Here is a 15140-nt window from a genome sequence, read left to right as displayed (position 1 = left end):
CCATCTCTGTGTTCCTCCAATTCTGGCTCCTTGCATGTTCCCAGTTTTATTCTTTCCACCATTTGCAGCTGTGCCTTCACCTGCTCTCAGCTCTGCAATTCCCTCATTAAACCATTCCACCTCTACCACTCTCTTCTCCTTTTAAGGCACTCATTAAAACCTACCTCTTTGCCTGTCCTAAAATAATTTTTATGTGGCTTATTGTCAAGTTTTATTTGATCTTACTCCTGTGAAGCACCTTGGGGTATTTTACTGCATTAAAGGTGCTAACTAGATGCAAGTAGTTGTTGAATGTAACAAAAGTGACAGGCAGGAAAAGATCAGCTGGTTCAACATGCCTACCTGATGCTCACACTTTATCCCATTAATTTAGATAAGATTTAAACCATTAGGCAAAGAAACGAGTGCTTAGCCACTCTACTGCCTAGCCACAACCAGTTACCTTAACTTTACTGTTAAAGGTTTCTGCTTTCCACACATTTAATTTTGGTCCTTGGTTGTTGCAACTGGATTGCATGTGTTTGCTGTTTCTGCCTTGTTGCCAAATGACTGGGTATTCTATACAATACAAAAATGGCCTTCAGGTTACAAATGTGATGGACTCTAAATTCAGAGGAATTGTCTCCAGAATATTATTAAAAAATATTTGTATAATTTCCTTTTAAATGGAAATTGGAGAGGCATCACCCTTATATTAATTCTCTTTGAACATTAATTCATCAATATCAAATTAATGAAGAACACAACTGAGAATATTTTCCCCCAGTTGAAAGAAGTCATCCCATTGCTTTGAAGAAGAAATCCGTTAAGTGATTTATGACATTAATATACGCCTCTTAATTATCCTAGAATAATGTTGGAAGAAAGGGCTTGATTTTGGGGTCAGCAGCAAGTACTGAGCTTGTTGTTGACTCAAAGAAAGCTGCCCACAAAGATCTAGTGATCTCTGAGCCATAAATTCCTCCTTAGTTTGAATCTGACACAAAGCCAAAGGCTTTCTAGGCATCCAGCTATAGTGACGTCATTAAGCAGGTTAATAGAGTCAGAGTTTTACAGCACAGAAAGAGACCCTTCAGCCCATCATGTCCGCACCAGTCATCAAGCCCTTATCTACTCTAATCCCATTTTCCAGCACTTGGCCCATAACCTAGCATGCTATGGCGCTTCAAGTGTTCATCTAAATACTTCTTAAGCAGTCAATCACATTGAAGTATTCTCATAGGCAGCAAACCAGGAAGTTAAAAACTACTGAATCCCTTCATCCTCAGTTTTAAAATTTACAGGCAGTGAAATAAATGATTGGGACATAAATATGGGATTTACGTGAAGCTCAAATAATCATAAACTGTAAAACAAAAACATATTGGGCTGGATTTTAGGCTTCTCTGCCAGCAGTTTAAAGGCAGGGGGCACATAAAATCTAAGAGGTGACCTTCACATCACCTGCTCGCCTGCCCCCAATCTGTTTGAAATTTTACAGGGGGTGGGGGAGGCATCGAGCCAATTAATGGCTACTTAAGGGCCTCATCCTGCACCCCTCTGCGTTTTACCCATGGCAGTGGGGAAGCTCACACCATGCAGGAAGCCCAGTAGTTTTAGTTGTGCAGGTTGCTGTCGGACAAAGTGAGAGGAGCCTTATTTGAGGGCCCCCTAGGCCCATCGGAGGCAGCCTCTAAATGGTCACCACCCATTTTAACCCTCCCCTGGCCTCATGAACCCCTTAGGCCTCATCATTGAGGCCCCTGACCCAGGACTAACTTGGGCCGTTTGGTGTGGTGGGGCTGCCTGTAGTCCCAGCAGTGGCCACTGCTCCCAGCTGGCACTGCTGGGACTACAAAGCTGCTGGCCATCTGATTATCCAGCAGCTCTCTTAAGTTGGGCTTCCTCCCAAGAAGGGGGCACAAGTCTCATCTTAAAGCAATTAATGCTGCTCCCAGCGTTAAATTGTTGCAGGGTAGCTATTGGCATCATGGGTAGGTTTCAACCCCCATCCCCCAAGCTTCTTTGTTGTTTTAAATATATATGGAATTGCCTCTAATGGAAAAAATAGGCATTTAGTAATTATAAAATTACTCTTTCAGGGTCAGTTATAAACATAGTGTGCTGTTATAAACCAATTATTACCTCATTCAACAAGGTGTGACTTTTTTCAAAAGTTTTAACAGCGAGACTGAGAGCATAAGACAACAACGACAACTTAGCATCTTTAATCATAGAATGTTTACAGCATAGGAGGCCATTCAGCCCATTGTGTCTGTGTTGGCCTTCTGATGGAGCAATTTACCTAGTGCCACTTTCCTCTGCAACTCTGCAAATTTTTCATTTTCAGATAATGATCCATTTCCCTCTTATAATCTCAATTGACCCTGCCTTCACCACACTATCAGGCAGGACATTCCAGATCCTAACCACACACTGCATAAAAAAGTTTTCCCTCGTGACACCATTGCTTCTTTTGCCAATTACCTTAAACCTGTGCCCTCTGGTTTTCGATTCTCCTGCCAATGGCAAGTTTTTCCTCTGTCTATGACACCCAGATCCCTCATGATTTTGAATACCTCTATCAAATATCCTCTTAACTTTCTCTTCTCCAAGGCAAACAATCCCAACTTCTCCAATTGTGTAACTGAAGATCCTCATCCCTGGAACCCTTCTCATGATTCTGTTCTGCACCCTCTCTAATGCCTTCACATCTTTCCTAAAGTGTGGTGCCCAGAACTGGACGCAATACTCCAGTTGAGGCTAAAACTGGTGTTTTATACAGGTTTAGTATAAACTTACTTGCTTTTGTCCTCTGTGCCCCTATTGATAAAGCCCAGGACACCTTATGCTTTGTTATTAATGAAATATCCCAAGGTGTTTCACAGGAGTGTTATAAAACAAGATTTGATGTCAAGCCATTCAAGAAGATATTAGATCAAATAACGAAAGGCTTGGTCCAAGAGGTAGGTTTTAGGAGTGTCTTAAAGGGGGAAATCCAGGTAGAATGGCATAGAGGTGTAGGGAAGGAATTCCAGAGCTTGGGGCCTTGGCAGCTTGGGGCATTGACACCCATTTGGGGATGCTCAAGAGGCTAGAGTTAGATGAGAGGGCAGATATGTTGGTGGGGGATAGGACCTGGAGGAGATTACAAAGGTAGGGAGGGGCCAGGTCATGGAGGGGTTTAAAAACAAGGGTGAGAATTTTAAAATCAAGATGTTGCCTGACTGGGAGACAATGCAGGTCAGTGAGTGCAAGGATGATAGATGAACGGGACTTGCTGTGAGTTAAGACACGGGAGGCAGAGTTTTAGATGACCTCAAGTTTATGAAGGATAGAATGTGGGAGACCAGTTAGGAGCATTTGAAATTTGAAATAGCCAAGTCTAGAGATAATGAAAGTATGAATGAGTGTTTCAGCAGCAGATGAGCTGATACGGGGGGCGAAGTCAGGTGACATTAGGGGTAGAAATAGGCGGTCTAGGCACTGGCACAAATGCGAGGTCAGAAGCTCATCTTGAAGTCAGGTGTGACACAACATGTTCAAGGATCTTAGAGAGGAAAGTGAGTTTGGAGATGGGATAGTGATTGATTGAAGTTTTCGTCAGATCAGTGAATTTTGATTGGTTGCATTTTGGGGGGACCTCAACAGCATATCCTCTGGAGAAGCGTAGAATCGCTGATAGCAACTTCTGTATTTCTGTGTTTAACTGTACATTTGTGGACTGTGGAAGCTGCTATCAGTTTCAGAGGAGTAAGGACAGTGAATGCTTGACAATTTTGCTGTTGTTACAACTAAAAATTCTGGGTCAATATTAAGTCTATACTTCAGTGCCAGAGTTCTTTTGCATGACATTTGGTATTTATGTGCATAATCCCTTTCTCTACTAGCCAAAACCAACAAAAGGACGAATGCGAATCCATTGTCTTGAAAATGTTGACAAAGCCCTTCAGTTCCTTAAAGAGCAAAGAGTACATTTAGAAAATATGGGATCCCATGATATTGTGGATGGCAACCATCGACTGACTCTCGGTTTAATTTGGACCATCATTCTCCGATTCCAGGTAAATTCATCAGTGCAGCGAGTGCCACTCAGACCTTTAGGATGAATTAATGCTTGTTTTAATTATTTACACTTTTGGCCACTTTAACAAAATATGAGCACTCCTTTTTGTAAAAGCATTTGATGTATTTAGGACTACTTAAATCTACTTCTTTTCAATACCTCAATTTAGGTCCCAGGAAATTATGTAATTATGTAAACAAGCCCATTTGGTATTCATTTTTATTCTCCAGATCCAAGATATCAGCGTTGAATCAGAAGACAACAAGGAAAAGAAATCTGCAAAAGATGCCTTGCTGTTGTGGTGCCAAATGAAAACAGCAGGGTGAGTGCCATTAAAAGAATTGTTGTAATCAATTTGCTGTACTATAGTGATTTTTTCATTTGAACCTTGAGCTCTTTAAGCTCTTGGGTTTGAACAAAAAATCTGCTTTGCTTTTCTTCAACACCCTTTTAAAGTCTTTTATTTTTGATGGGATGTTTCAGTTAAGGCCGTACTTGGGTGTTCAAAAAACAAAACCATTTCTCTTGCTGTTTTTTTAAAATACAGAAAAACAATACATTTAAGACTTCTATCACATGATAGCCTCCTCAACTGGAGCTTTTTTTAAAGGTATTTCTTAAACATTTGGGTTGCAATGTTAACATTGATACTTTTAAGTAGTGTGAAATCAAATATTTTAATTTATTTTTGGATGAATACTTCGGTAAAGAATTCCTGCAGCAATATCTAAATGGTAGGTCCATGTATTTATCATGCTGATCCTTTTAAAAGTAAATAATTTGCAAGTTAAGTGAGGTTTTAGGGGCAAAGTTTTAGTAGAAACATTGTAATCCTAGTTCTCAAGTCTGAAACACATCGTGCATGTATGCAATTACTCGTGCACGTGCAAGCATGTGACCTTCACTTTAAAATGCCTTTAATGGTACTAGGTCGATTAAATTTAGTATTGGTTTCCATTAATTTCTGAACTAGCTTATAAAGGTAGCACACTTCTGAATAAGTTAGCTCTTGCTCTTTGCATTCTTTTCTTCACCCATCCACATTTTTGAGAGAGCCTACATTTTGTTCTTATTTGGCGCCCTTTGTTTACCCTTGGTCTTAGTTAATCTAAACTTGCAAGAATAGCTGCATATTTGCTAAATATGAATTTTAATGTTGGGGGTGTTTCTTCTCTGGTTGCTATATGTTAGTGATATAGTAATTGTAGCATGGTTTCCTATTTGTGTAGCAAAACCCTAAAAGAACATGTTCACCAGAAATAAGGATTTGAGAAAATGAACCCACTGCAGTTATAATATTACTAATCCATTAGAAGATTTGCCCTGTGTAACCAAATCATAAATCTGTTTCTGAAGAATGGATTTACAATTTTATTAAAATGGCAACTGGGGAATCTAGCTTGACAATTTTAGCTTGTAGACTTACTTCATTTCCACTTTGAAAAGCAGATTGAAGAAATGTTACATTTTCTGTTCCTCACCATAGCTATCCCAATGTCAACATTCACAACTTTACCACCAGCTGGAGAGATGGCATGGCATTCAATGCTGTTATACACAAGCATAGGTATGTTGGCATTGTTAGATTCAAAGAAATATTTAAATAATCACACTTTGCATCCATATTGCAATATGTATGTGACTTTATCTTCTCACTTTGTTGTAATTTGGTCAGGCCGGACCTGATTGACTTTGACAAACTTAAGAAGTCTAATGCCCACTACAATCTCCAGAATGCTTTCAACCTTGCAGAGCAACACCTTGGGCTTACCAAGCTGCTGGATCCTGAAGGTTGGTTTTTAATGTTTCATTTTAAATTTCGGCATGTTACTTTGTTGGAACTTTTCATTTAATGACTTTGTATAATTTGCTGCTTGAGAACTAGGAGCTTTATTTTTTCAGACTTGTTAATTCCCTACTCAAAAACAATCACTTTTTTTATTTCCTGAACTCTTCCCCACCTCCACTCGCTGCATCATTCCCCCAATCTGATGTTCATAATAAATTTACATTGACCTTATTGAAAATGACATTGAAATACCATCAGTAGTATTTGATTTCTCTAGCTTGCTGTCTTGAAAATATGCATTGGCATCAATAACCTACATGTTCACTGAAATGTAATAATGCTTATAATGTAAAATTGATCATTGCCCTCCATTTATATTTTATACAAGCTGTTTTAGACCTTGCTATGCAGTTTAGATAATACTCAACATTTTATTTGTCAGATGTCAGTGTTGATCACCCTGATGAGAAGTCAATTATTACTTATGTGGTGACATACTACCATTACTTCTCCAAAATGAAGGCCCTGGCTGTGGAAGGAAAACGTATTGGAAAGGTATTTTAAAATTTCTTGTAATCTAATTGTATTAATTTGAGGAAAACTTCCAGTAATATCAGAAAACAGTATAATGTCATTCAGTGGTGAACTAAGTATATAAAGCAGTCTTCATAACACCTGAAATTGGGACACATTGAAACTGTAATTCTCCCATCTTAAGTTCTTAGATACCAGTGTCTATAGTCAGACCTGTTTTCTGCTAATGATGCTACTGACCCACATGTCCAGAAGGGTTATTTGCCTTATTTTGTAAAAAGATATTTTTCCTTATGGGAAATGCTTTACTATTCCATGATGGCTCAACTAAGATCATAAACTCATCAGATGAATTTACCATCATGCTGCCCCCCATAACATTCACCTTAAAAGTTCACAAAGCATGTATTCAGTCAATTAAATTGCTGGGCTTAAAGTTGCTTTTGTCATCTGACCTTCTCGATCATGGTACAGTTATTAACTCATTTCAAGGTATCCATTCTGATACAATAAGTAGCACATTAAACCATTCCAGAACTCATTTACTGAAATGATTGTACAATATCATTCATTTTATACATCTGACATGTCTGAGTTTTGTTGCTATAAAATTGTTTTGTTTCAACCTGTTACAGGTACTTGACTATGCAATTGAGACTGAAAAAATGATAGAAAAATACGAGTCCCTGGCATCTGACCTGCTGGAGTGGATTGAGCAGACTATCATCATCCTGAACAATCGTAAATTTGCCAACTCACTGGTTGGTGTTCAGCAGCAGCTACAAGCATTTAACACATATCGCACAGTAGAAAAACCATCAAAGTAAGAGTGTTAAACAGTTACTAAATCACTACTTCAATTAGTTTCATACATTGCTTGGGAGAACATAGTTAAGAGCTAATTACTGAACACTTATCATTTTCTGACTCAGTACACTTAATAATATATTAGTATCATAGTGCACAAATAGTGGCAAAACAGGTTAAAGTTACAATAAGGAAAACCTAGATGAATGATGATGTTTGGCTAGCTCTTAGCTGTTTATAACACCTTGAATTTTAAAAATTTATTCTCTGCATTTGGGTGACACTGAGAAGACTTCATTTAGTACCCATCCCTCATTGGCCTGCAATGGTACAGATAGGATGTCTCCTGCAGGTGATTGCTGTCATGATTATATTAGAAAGAGCATTTCAGAAATTTGACCAAGCAACAATGAAGAAATAACATTATGGGCTGGATTTTACAGGGGTCTTAACTGCTTGCACTCCATGCCCCTCGCCCCCCAGAAGGAAAGTTGGCTGCAGCCGACACACCTGAAAGAAGCCATAATGCACTGCTGCTGGGGGCTAAACAAGGAGAGAGTGGGACTTCCAACCCTCAGAGGAAGGAAGTCCTAACCTCTAGAGTTGCCAGCCAATTAGATTGGCGGGCAGCTCCAGCAGCCCTAGCATGCCAGAACTTGGTAGTGGGTGCTGCTGGGATGGCAAACATACCTGTGAAGAAAAGGAGACAGGTGTTGAAGCCAGGTAAGTCAGGCATTTTTGGGCGGGAGGGATCAGGAAGCCTAAGATTGGGGGGCTGGTTTTGGAGGGCAGGCAGGAAGGAAGGAATAAAGGCAGGGGTAAAACTTAGAGGGCGCCCCTGATGCGCATGGGGCACCTCCTGCATGATGTGCCCCCCCCCCACCCCCATCCTTCCTTTCATCCCTGCCTTTTTTCAACTTGGGCTCAAAAAGCAGACTGCCCACCCGTATTATGGCCTGGGCAGCATAATATCCCAGTCGGTTAGCTTGGTAACGAGCTCAATTGTCTGTTATTTATTTAAAAATGATGGGTGGGCTGCCAATTTTGACATCCGCCCACCTACTGTTTTATGTGGGACAGCTCGAGGGTGGGCTGGGCACCCTTTGGTATTTTACGCCCCCTTGCTGAAAACACGGTGGCAGAGGAGGTGTGCAAAACCCAGCTCTTTAGGTCTAAGTCAGGCCAGTGTGTCATTGGGAAATTATGGAGCTTCATTATGCTCTTGTGCTTCTCACTGCCACGGGGCTGGGAGGCACTGTAGAAGTGGGTTTGTTGCAAACTTTCCTGTTGATAACAGGTACTGCAGTTGCAGTATGCTTGTGGTGGAGGGAATGGATATTAAGTCAATGGAAGGGCTGGCATTGAATTGGACTGCTCTGTTACCGAATGACATCAAGCTTCTTGAAAGCTCTTGTGTCTGGTGGCTTGAGTTTCGAGGAGTCGGGGCACTTGTAACAAAACACTTTGTCTAAAAAAGCAGGTAAAAGATTGTCTTGATCAGTTAACCCAGTTAAATTTCTATCAGCGGTGACCAGACATTGATGGAGTCTTGGCAATGGTGGTGTCATTTAAGGTGAAGGGCAAGTTGTTGGGCTGTTTCTTGTTGGAGATGGTCATTGCCTGACATAAATTTATGAGTGCAAACATTTACCTGCTGTTTGTTAATCAAAGCTGAGTGCTATCTGATCCAAAGCAAGCTTTTCACAATACAAAAGGATAATTCTGATTTTCCTCCCTAGCTTGTGCTTTTGCTTCTTGCCATCATGAGAACTAATTTAAGCTTATTCCACATACGCCAGGTGTAATTTTTCTGGACAAGTTATATCATTATTGAACTTCTTGTTTCACCTGCTGAGTTTGCTACAAAATTAAAAAGCATGGAATTTCTATTATTTTATAAATAGTTATGTAATATATGAAATGTTTTGGCTCCTGTCTGATATTCCTTCTCATATAGGTTTACAGAAAAAGGAAATCTTGAAGTATTGCTTTTCACCATTCAAAGCAAAATGAGAGCTAACAATCAGAAAGTATACATGCCAAGAGAAGGCAAACTCATCTCAGATATCAACAAGGTAATCATGAAAAATGTTTATTTTATTTTCTCCTTGAAGGAAATGTGTTTATCCACGTCAGAAGCCTTGGTAGTTTCAGCTGAACCCAGGAACGCACTCAACTGTACAGCAATATCCCTTGAGTAGAACTAGCATATAATTTACTCTTGGTTTCTGGATGTTGATCAGGAGGAGACTTCAGCTGAGCACATATGCTTAAAATCATAGACTAATTCAGCGCAGGAAAAGGCCAATTGGTTCATCAAGTCTGCACTTGATCTTTCAAAGATCAATCAAGTTAGTCCCACTTTCTGTCATAATTTTTTTTTTCCTTCAGATATTTATCCAGTGCCTTTTTGAAGGCTGCTATTGAATCTGTGTGTACCACCTATCAGACAGTGCTACTAATCCTAATCACTCTTTGTGAAAGAGAGTTTTTCCTCCTGTCACTTCTGGTTCTTTTGGCAATCACCTTAAATCTGTGCCCCCCTGGTTTATTGACCTTTGAGCCATTGGAAACAAATTTGTTTTTTTTTTACCTCATCTACATCCCGCATGATTTTAAACACCTCTACCAAATCTCTTATAGCCTTCACTGCTCTAAGAAGTGTAACTCCACTTATCCACGTAACTGTAATCCTTCATCCCTGGAATCATTCTAGTAAATCACTCTGTACCCTTTCCAAAGCCATCACATCCTTCCACAATACTCCCAATTAGGACTGAACTAGTACTTTACATAGGTTAAGCATAACTTTCTGGCTTTTGTATGCTATACCACTGTTTATAAAGCCCAACATCCTATGACCCCATATCCTTATTAGCTACTTTGTCAACCTGTCCTGCCACCGTCAAAGATTTGTGCACAAATAGCCCCAGGTCTCTCTTTCCTTGCACCCCCTTTAAAATTGTACCATTCAGCTTGTATTTTCTTGCCTCATTTCCAAATGGCATCTTATAATGGGTAACATTAACCAGGGGAAAACTTCAGATGAACATGGAGAAGAATCAAGAATAGATCAGGAAGTGGACTTTATCGGGGCAGTGGCGGGGGAGGGAGGAACAGATTATCAACTTCCCCCACCCCCTCAGACTTAACAGTCAGTATGCACGTTGCTGATGTGAAATCTAGCTGCCCCAGACAGCTATAATATGCTAGGAGCAACCTTAATTAGTGCAGAATGGGACTCCTGCCCCCCCCAGGGACAGAGAGTCCCAACCTAGAGAGCTGCCGGCCAATTTCTCTGTAGCCTGAGCAGTGTTGTAGTCCCAACAGCTCCAGAAAACAGTAATGGTCACTGCTGGGACTACAACCAGTCCCCACGAAGAAGTGAAGATGTCCCCTGGACTTCAGGTAAGTCCAGGAATTTTGGGCAGGCATGGCTGGGAGACCCCAGCAAGGGGTAGGACGTGGTGGGATTCAGGTTAGCATGGCTGAGGTGGAGTGGGGATGAAGGACAAAGGGGTGATTACCATCTTGTGGGGGGGATGCCCCCAATGAGGACAAGAGTCCCCCCCCAAAAGAGGCATTCTCTCTTCCTGCTGGACAGCATCCTGCACTGTCTTAGCTACTGGGCTGCTTGCCTTGCATCCGCCTTCCCCTGCAGGCAGAAAAATTGTGGCGGAGCAGAATGAAGCCCTTCAATGTCTACTTAAGGGTCTCAATAGGCCTAAGGGCAGGTGGGCTGTTTGATGCCTTACCTGCCTGCCGTAATATGGGGGACAGGCTGGAGATGGGCGGGAAGGTGGTGGTCTGGTCACCTGCTTCGTTTGACGTGCCCCCACAAACCCCCGCCAACTGACAAATATGCTGGTGGGAGGGAGGTGGGGTGTAAAATTCACCCCTAAGAGTAAATAAAAGTTGGATTCTTGACAGAGGCAGCAGAGCATTAGAGAGTAACATTTCTATTAAAGTTTGCGTTTTTAAAAAATCTATGGCTCCCTATATTGCATTAAATGTTGTGCGTATTGTCCCTTCTGTGTGCTCCTTAAAGTAGTGCTAGAGCCCACCTCAGTACCCATCTCAAAACCATCAGATTCCGGGTCTCCATTCCAGTGCTTCAAGAGCCACCCTGTTATGATTAGGTGAGGAGGGGTAGAATGGGTCCCCTTTTTTTTCCCACTCCTCATTTGACTGCAACGGGTTTTTTTTAAAAAAAGAAGTATGCCAATTCAGAGTGTTTAACTATTTTTAGTGCTGTAACTATAAAAGACATGCAGGTTTACTTGTAAGTTTTTAAAATAAAAGAGAGTAGTGTTTATTGTACTTAACACCTGATCTAAATAAAACTAATAAAAATGCTTCCACACACACACTTTTTAAAATTTATTCTTTCATGGGATGCGGGCGTTGATGGCAAAAGCCAGCATTTATTACCCATCCCTAATTGCCCTTGAACTGAGTGGCTTGCCGCACCATTTCAGAGGGCAGTTACGAATAAACCACATTGCTATGGGTCTGGAGTCACCTGTAGGCCAGACAAGGTAAGGATTTCCTCCCCTTAAGGACATTAGTGAACCAGGTAGCTTTATACAACAATCAACAATGGTTTCTTGGTCACCATTACTGAGACTAGCTTTTTAATTCCAGATTATTAATTGAACTTAAATTCTACCAGCTGCCTTGGTGGGATTTGAACCCTTGTGTCCAGAACATTAACCTGGGCCTCTGGATTATTAGTCCAGTGACATTATCACTACTACAGCACCATCTCCCCCCAAATGCATTCAAGGGTGCACACGCAAGTAAGTTACAAAGTGGGAGGACAGGTTAAGTAGTTTAAAAGTCCAATAGAAGTCAGTGATATATGGATCTTGTAGATTGAAGATTTGGATGGTTTCAGACTTGTCTCAATTGTCTTTCTGGTTTCTGCATCAAGATGATTTAAAGATGTTGATGGACCATTTATATCTTCTGGAGTTAGCAGTTGCTGGGTTGAACACTGCCTGTGGTGTGCGGATGGTAAAACAACAGGCAGGGCTCGAGCATGTAGCATGGATGGAGAGAGAGCATGCCCACTTGGACCATCACCTGTGTCTCCCCTGTTCTGTTCTCTGGCCAGGAGAAAAGTAGTTTCTTAAAATACAAAAGAGGGTTAGTTGGCTCATCACATGATCCCCCCTCACTAACTGACCAGTTACACACCAATAGTCATAGCAAATTGATTCCAGGTCCATAGTTTAGACAAGATTAGATTATGGCTGAAAAAGTTCCCTTCTCAGCCAGGGTTCATTGTTCAAAGTGATTGCATCTAATGACTTGTTCCACATCCAGTTGAATACACAGTACACTGGTGATTGGCTGGATGTTTTGTTAATGGTTCAGGAGATTCATATTCCTCTAAGCTGATTGTCTTTCTTGCGTTCTTCCAGACAGCCTGGCTCTTTTACAATGATTTTGTAATTTGCAGAGTACAGCTACATTGATGTTCGGCCATCTTAGAAGCTGCTGTTTTAATTCGCTGAAATGCTGTTGTGCAATCTTTTAAAACTCAACCTGTGGTTTCAGCCCAATAAATAAATAAAGTCATTTTCGATATAAGCCATAGCTTTACAACACACCCACAATGCTGAAAAAATATTGTCTCTGATGCTACTTGGCTTAACAGATAGGAACAGGAGTAGGCCTTTCAGGGCCTTGAACACGTTCCATCATTCAATTAAATCATAGCAGATCTGTACCTCAACTCCATTTACCCACCTTTGATCCATATTCCTTGATAACCCTTATCTAACACATCTCTCAATCCCGGCATTGAAAATTTCAGTTGACCCAGCATTGACGGTCTTTTCTGGGGAGGGTGTTCTACATTTGCACTACTTTTGGGTGAAAAGGTCATTTTTGATTTCACCTCTTTTATAAAACCTGACTCACTGTGAGCAGCCGCAGGAGATCTTCAAATGAAAAAAGCTTACATACAACCCCTTCCTCCAAGCATCATGCTTTCCCTTTCATGTTTTATTGCTTAACTCCAACCCATACATAAAAAACCTACATTCCAACTTACTATGAGCAACGTCATGGTGGAATTGCTGGTCATGTGTAAAATCAGGATGACAGTCTTCGGTTCATCAATAATGTTGTGGCTTCATTTTTGCTTGGTTGTCTGGGATAAAGAAGACTTTAAAATTACACAATGCAAATGATAAAACTTATCTGCAAAGTTGTCTTTTGTGCTTTTGAATTCCTTCATAAAGGATTTTACTTGAAAGCTTTGACCTTTCAATAAGAGGTCTTTTTGGAGTCTGCCGTTGGTCATTTTCCCCACAGAGATCTGAAATTTTGGCCTTTTTCCCTTCCCCTAAGATACCCAAGATCCCTGTTATACAGAGTCCCAACAACATTTGTAAATCTCATTGTATTCCAGTGTTGTTGACAATTTAGACATGCTCCTGCTTTTAACAACAGTTCTGCGAGCTTCTTGCAGCTGCTGTTTGTGGCTGCTCAGAGTCTGCCTCCACATGGCTGTATCACAAATTAACAAAAGTGTCAATATTTTTCATCTGCATTCTCTTTCTTCTAATATAGGTAATCTAAATTTTAATGGGGAAAAATAGATATAATTAATTTTTATTTGAATACAGTTCAATGAGTAATTAATTCATTAAAATGTTGCCAAATTACCGAATACCAATCTGACAGGCCTGGGAAAGACTGGAAAAAGCTGAACATGAGCGAGAACTGGCATTAAGAACTGAGCTGATCAGGCAAGAAAAGCTGGAACAACTTGCACGTCGATTTGATCGTAAAGCTGCTATGAGAGAAACCTGGCTAAGTGAAAACCAGCGCCTTGTTTCCCAGGTAAAGTTTCACCTATTTTTTTTCAGTGCATAGCAAAAATATTATAGTTCTAAATCTATTGATTTTTTTCTATGTGAAACTATCAAGGTATCATGTACTTTTATAATGCTGAGAATTCGAGACTACAGTAATGCAAGCAAGAATGAAGGTGAATCCTGCAAGGCTGATACTGTCTTTCCTATTCATTTAATTATTTCATAAACCACTGCTCTTACACATAATTTCTGTAAGTATGAAGAGCCCACTGATTTTCTTGTATTGAAATAAAAATCAAAATCATTAGTTATGTTTAGCAAAACTCCAATGCAACTGGAAGCCTTCAGATTCGAGTACTAATATGAAAGCAGAAAGATTACAGACTTGTACATTAATAATATTCTATTAGGAACAAATACACAGGCAGTGCTGCCATGGCAGCCATAAAGGAGGCAACTTCAGGTGTTTCCAGCAGCTCCAGGAATCTTTCTACCACCCACGTTTAGCACAGGGAACACTCAATACTTACCCTCAAACAAGCATTAGCAATATGTTTGTACACTAAAATGAGAGGAGCTGAGGTTGTGGATTTATTTTTCAGTGCCCCACTTCCAGAACTTCCACACTAATATAAAAGCACCACGTAAGTCCTCATGATGAGTTTCTGGTCCCAGAAATGAGCTGCTTCATCATGTTACAAACTTCAGGTTAAATCAGCCCAGGCCTTCGTGATGAGTGAGACCGACCCATTAGTGAATTACATAGCACCATTGGCAGTGGCCCTAGGGGAAGGTAACTGCTTATTATCTTGACTATTGATTGGTGGATTGTGGCAAGGAAACTCACAATTTTGAGGGAGGGGAGGAAGACTGAGGAAATCTTGTGTTCAACCACATACCTTTCTAGAGTAACGACTTGAAAATTGAGTTTGAGTGCTATAGTGTGATGTTCATACAACTATTTAAAGCTCTAGGGCCAGGATATTTAGGCCAGTGGGGTGGGGGGGGGCGCGCTCACCGACGCGGGAAGATGTCACCCCACATTTCAATTTTCAGGTCGGTGGGGGCACAGCCGAATCAGCTGTGTGCCCACCGACCTGTCAATGGCTTATTGACGCCATTTAAAAAGTAATTC

At 40.7% G+C, this 15140-nt stretch overlaps 1 protein-coding gene across 4 annotated transcripts in view; it reads left to right on the top strand.

Moving 5' to 3' along the window:
• The window catches only part of sptbn1 (spectrin, beta, non-erythrocytic 1), a 278283-nt gene that overhangs the window by 204010 nt on the left and 59133 nt on the right, over positions 1–15140 (top strand). For all 4 annotated transcript variants that reach the window (XM_078556981.1, XM_078556983.1, XM_078556982.1 and 1 more), the window contains 8 exons: positions 3870–4043; positions 4276–4367; positions 5532–5612; positions 5721–5836; positions 6277–6389; positions 7004–7191; positions 9133–9250; positions 13872–14030. In XM_078556981.1, coding sequence (XP_078413107.1) covers positions 3870–4043; positions 4276–4367; positions 5532–5612; positions 5721–5836; positions 6277–6389; positions 7004–7191; positions 9133–9250; positions 13872–14030 — 1041 coding nt within the window. The remainder of the gene's footprint in view (positions 1–3869; positions 4044–4275; positions 4368–5531; positions 5613–5720; positions 5837–6276; positions 6390–7003; positions 7192–9132; positions 9251–13871; positions 14031–15140) is intronic.

Source organism: Cetorhinus maximus, chromosome 14 (genome assembly GCF_964194155.1).
Source record: "Cetorhinus maximus chromosome 14, sCetMax3.hap1.1, whole genome shotgun sequence".
NCBI lineage: Eukaryota > Metazoa > Chordata > Chondrichthyes > Lamniformes > Cetorhinidae > Cetorhinus > Cetorhinus maximus.
This window is presented reverse-complemented; position numbering and strand designations above follow the sequence as displayed.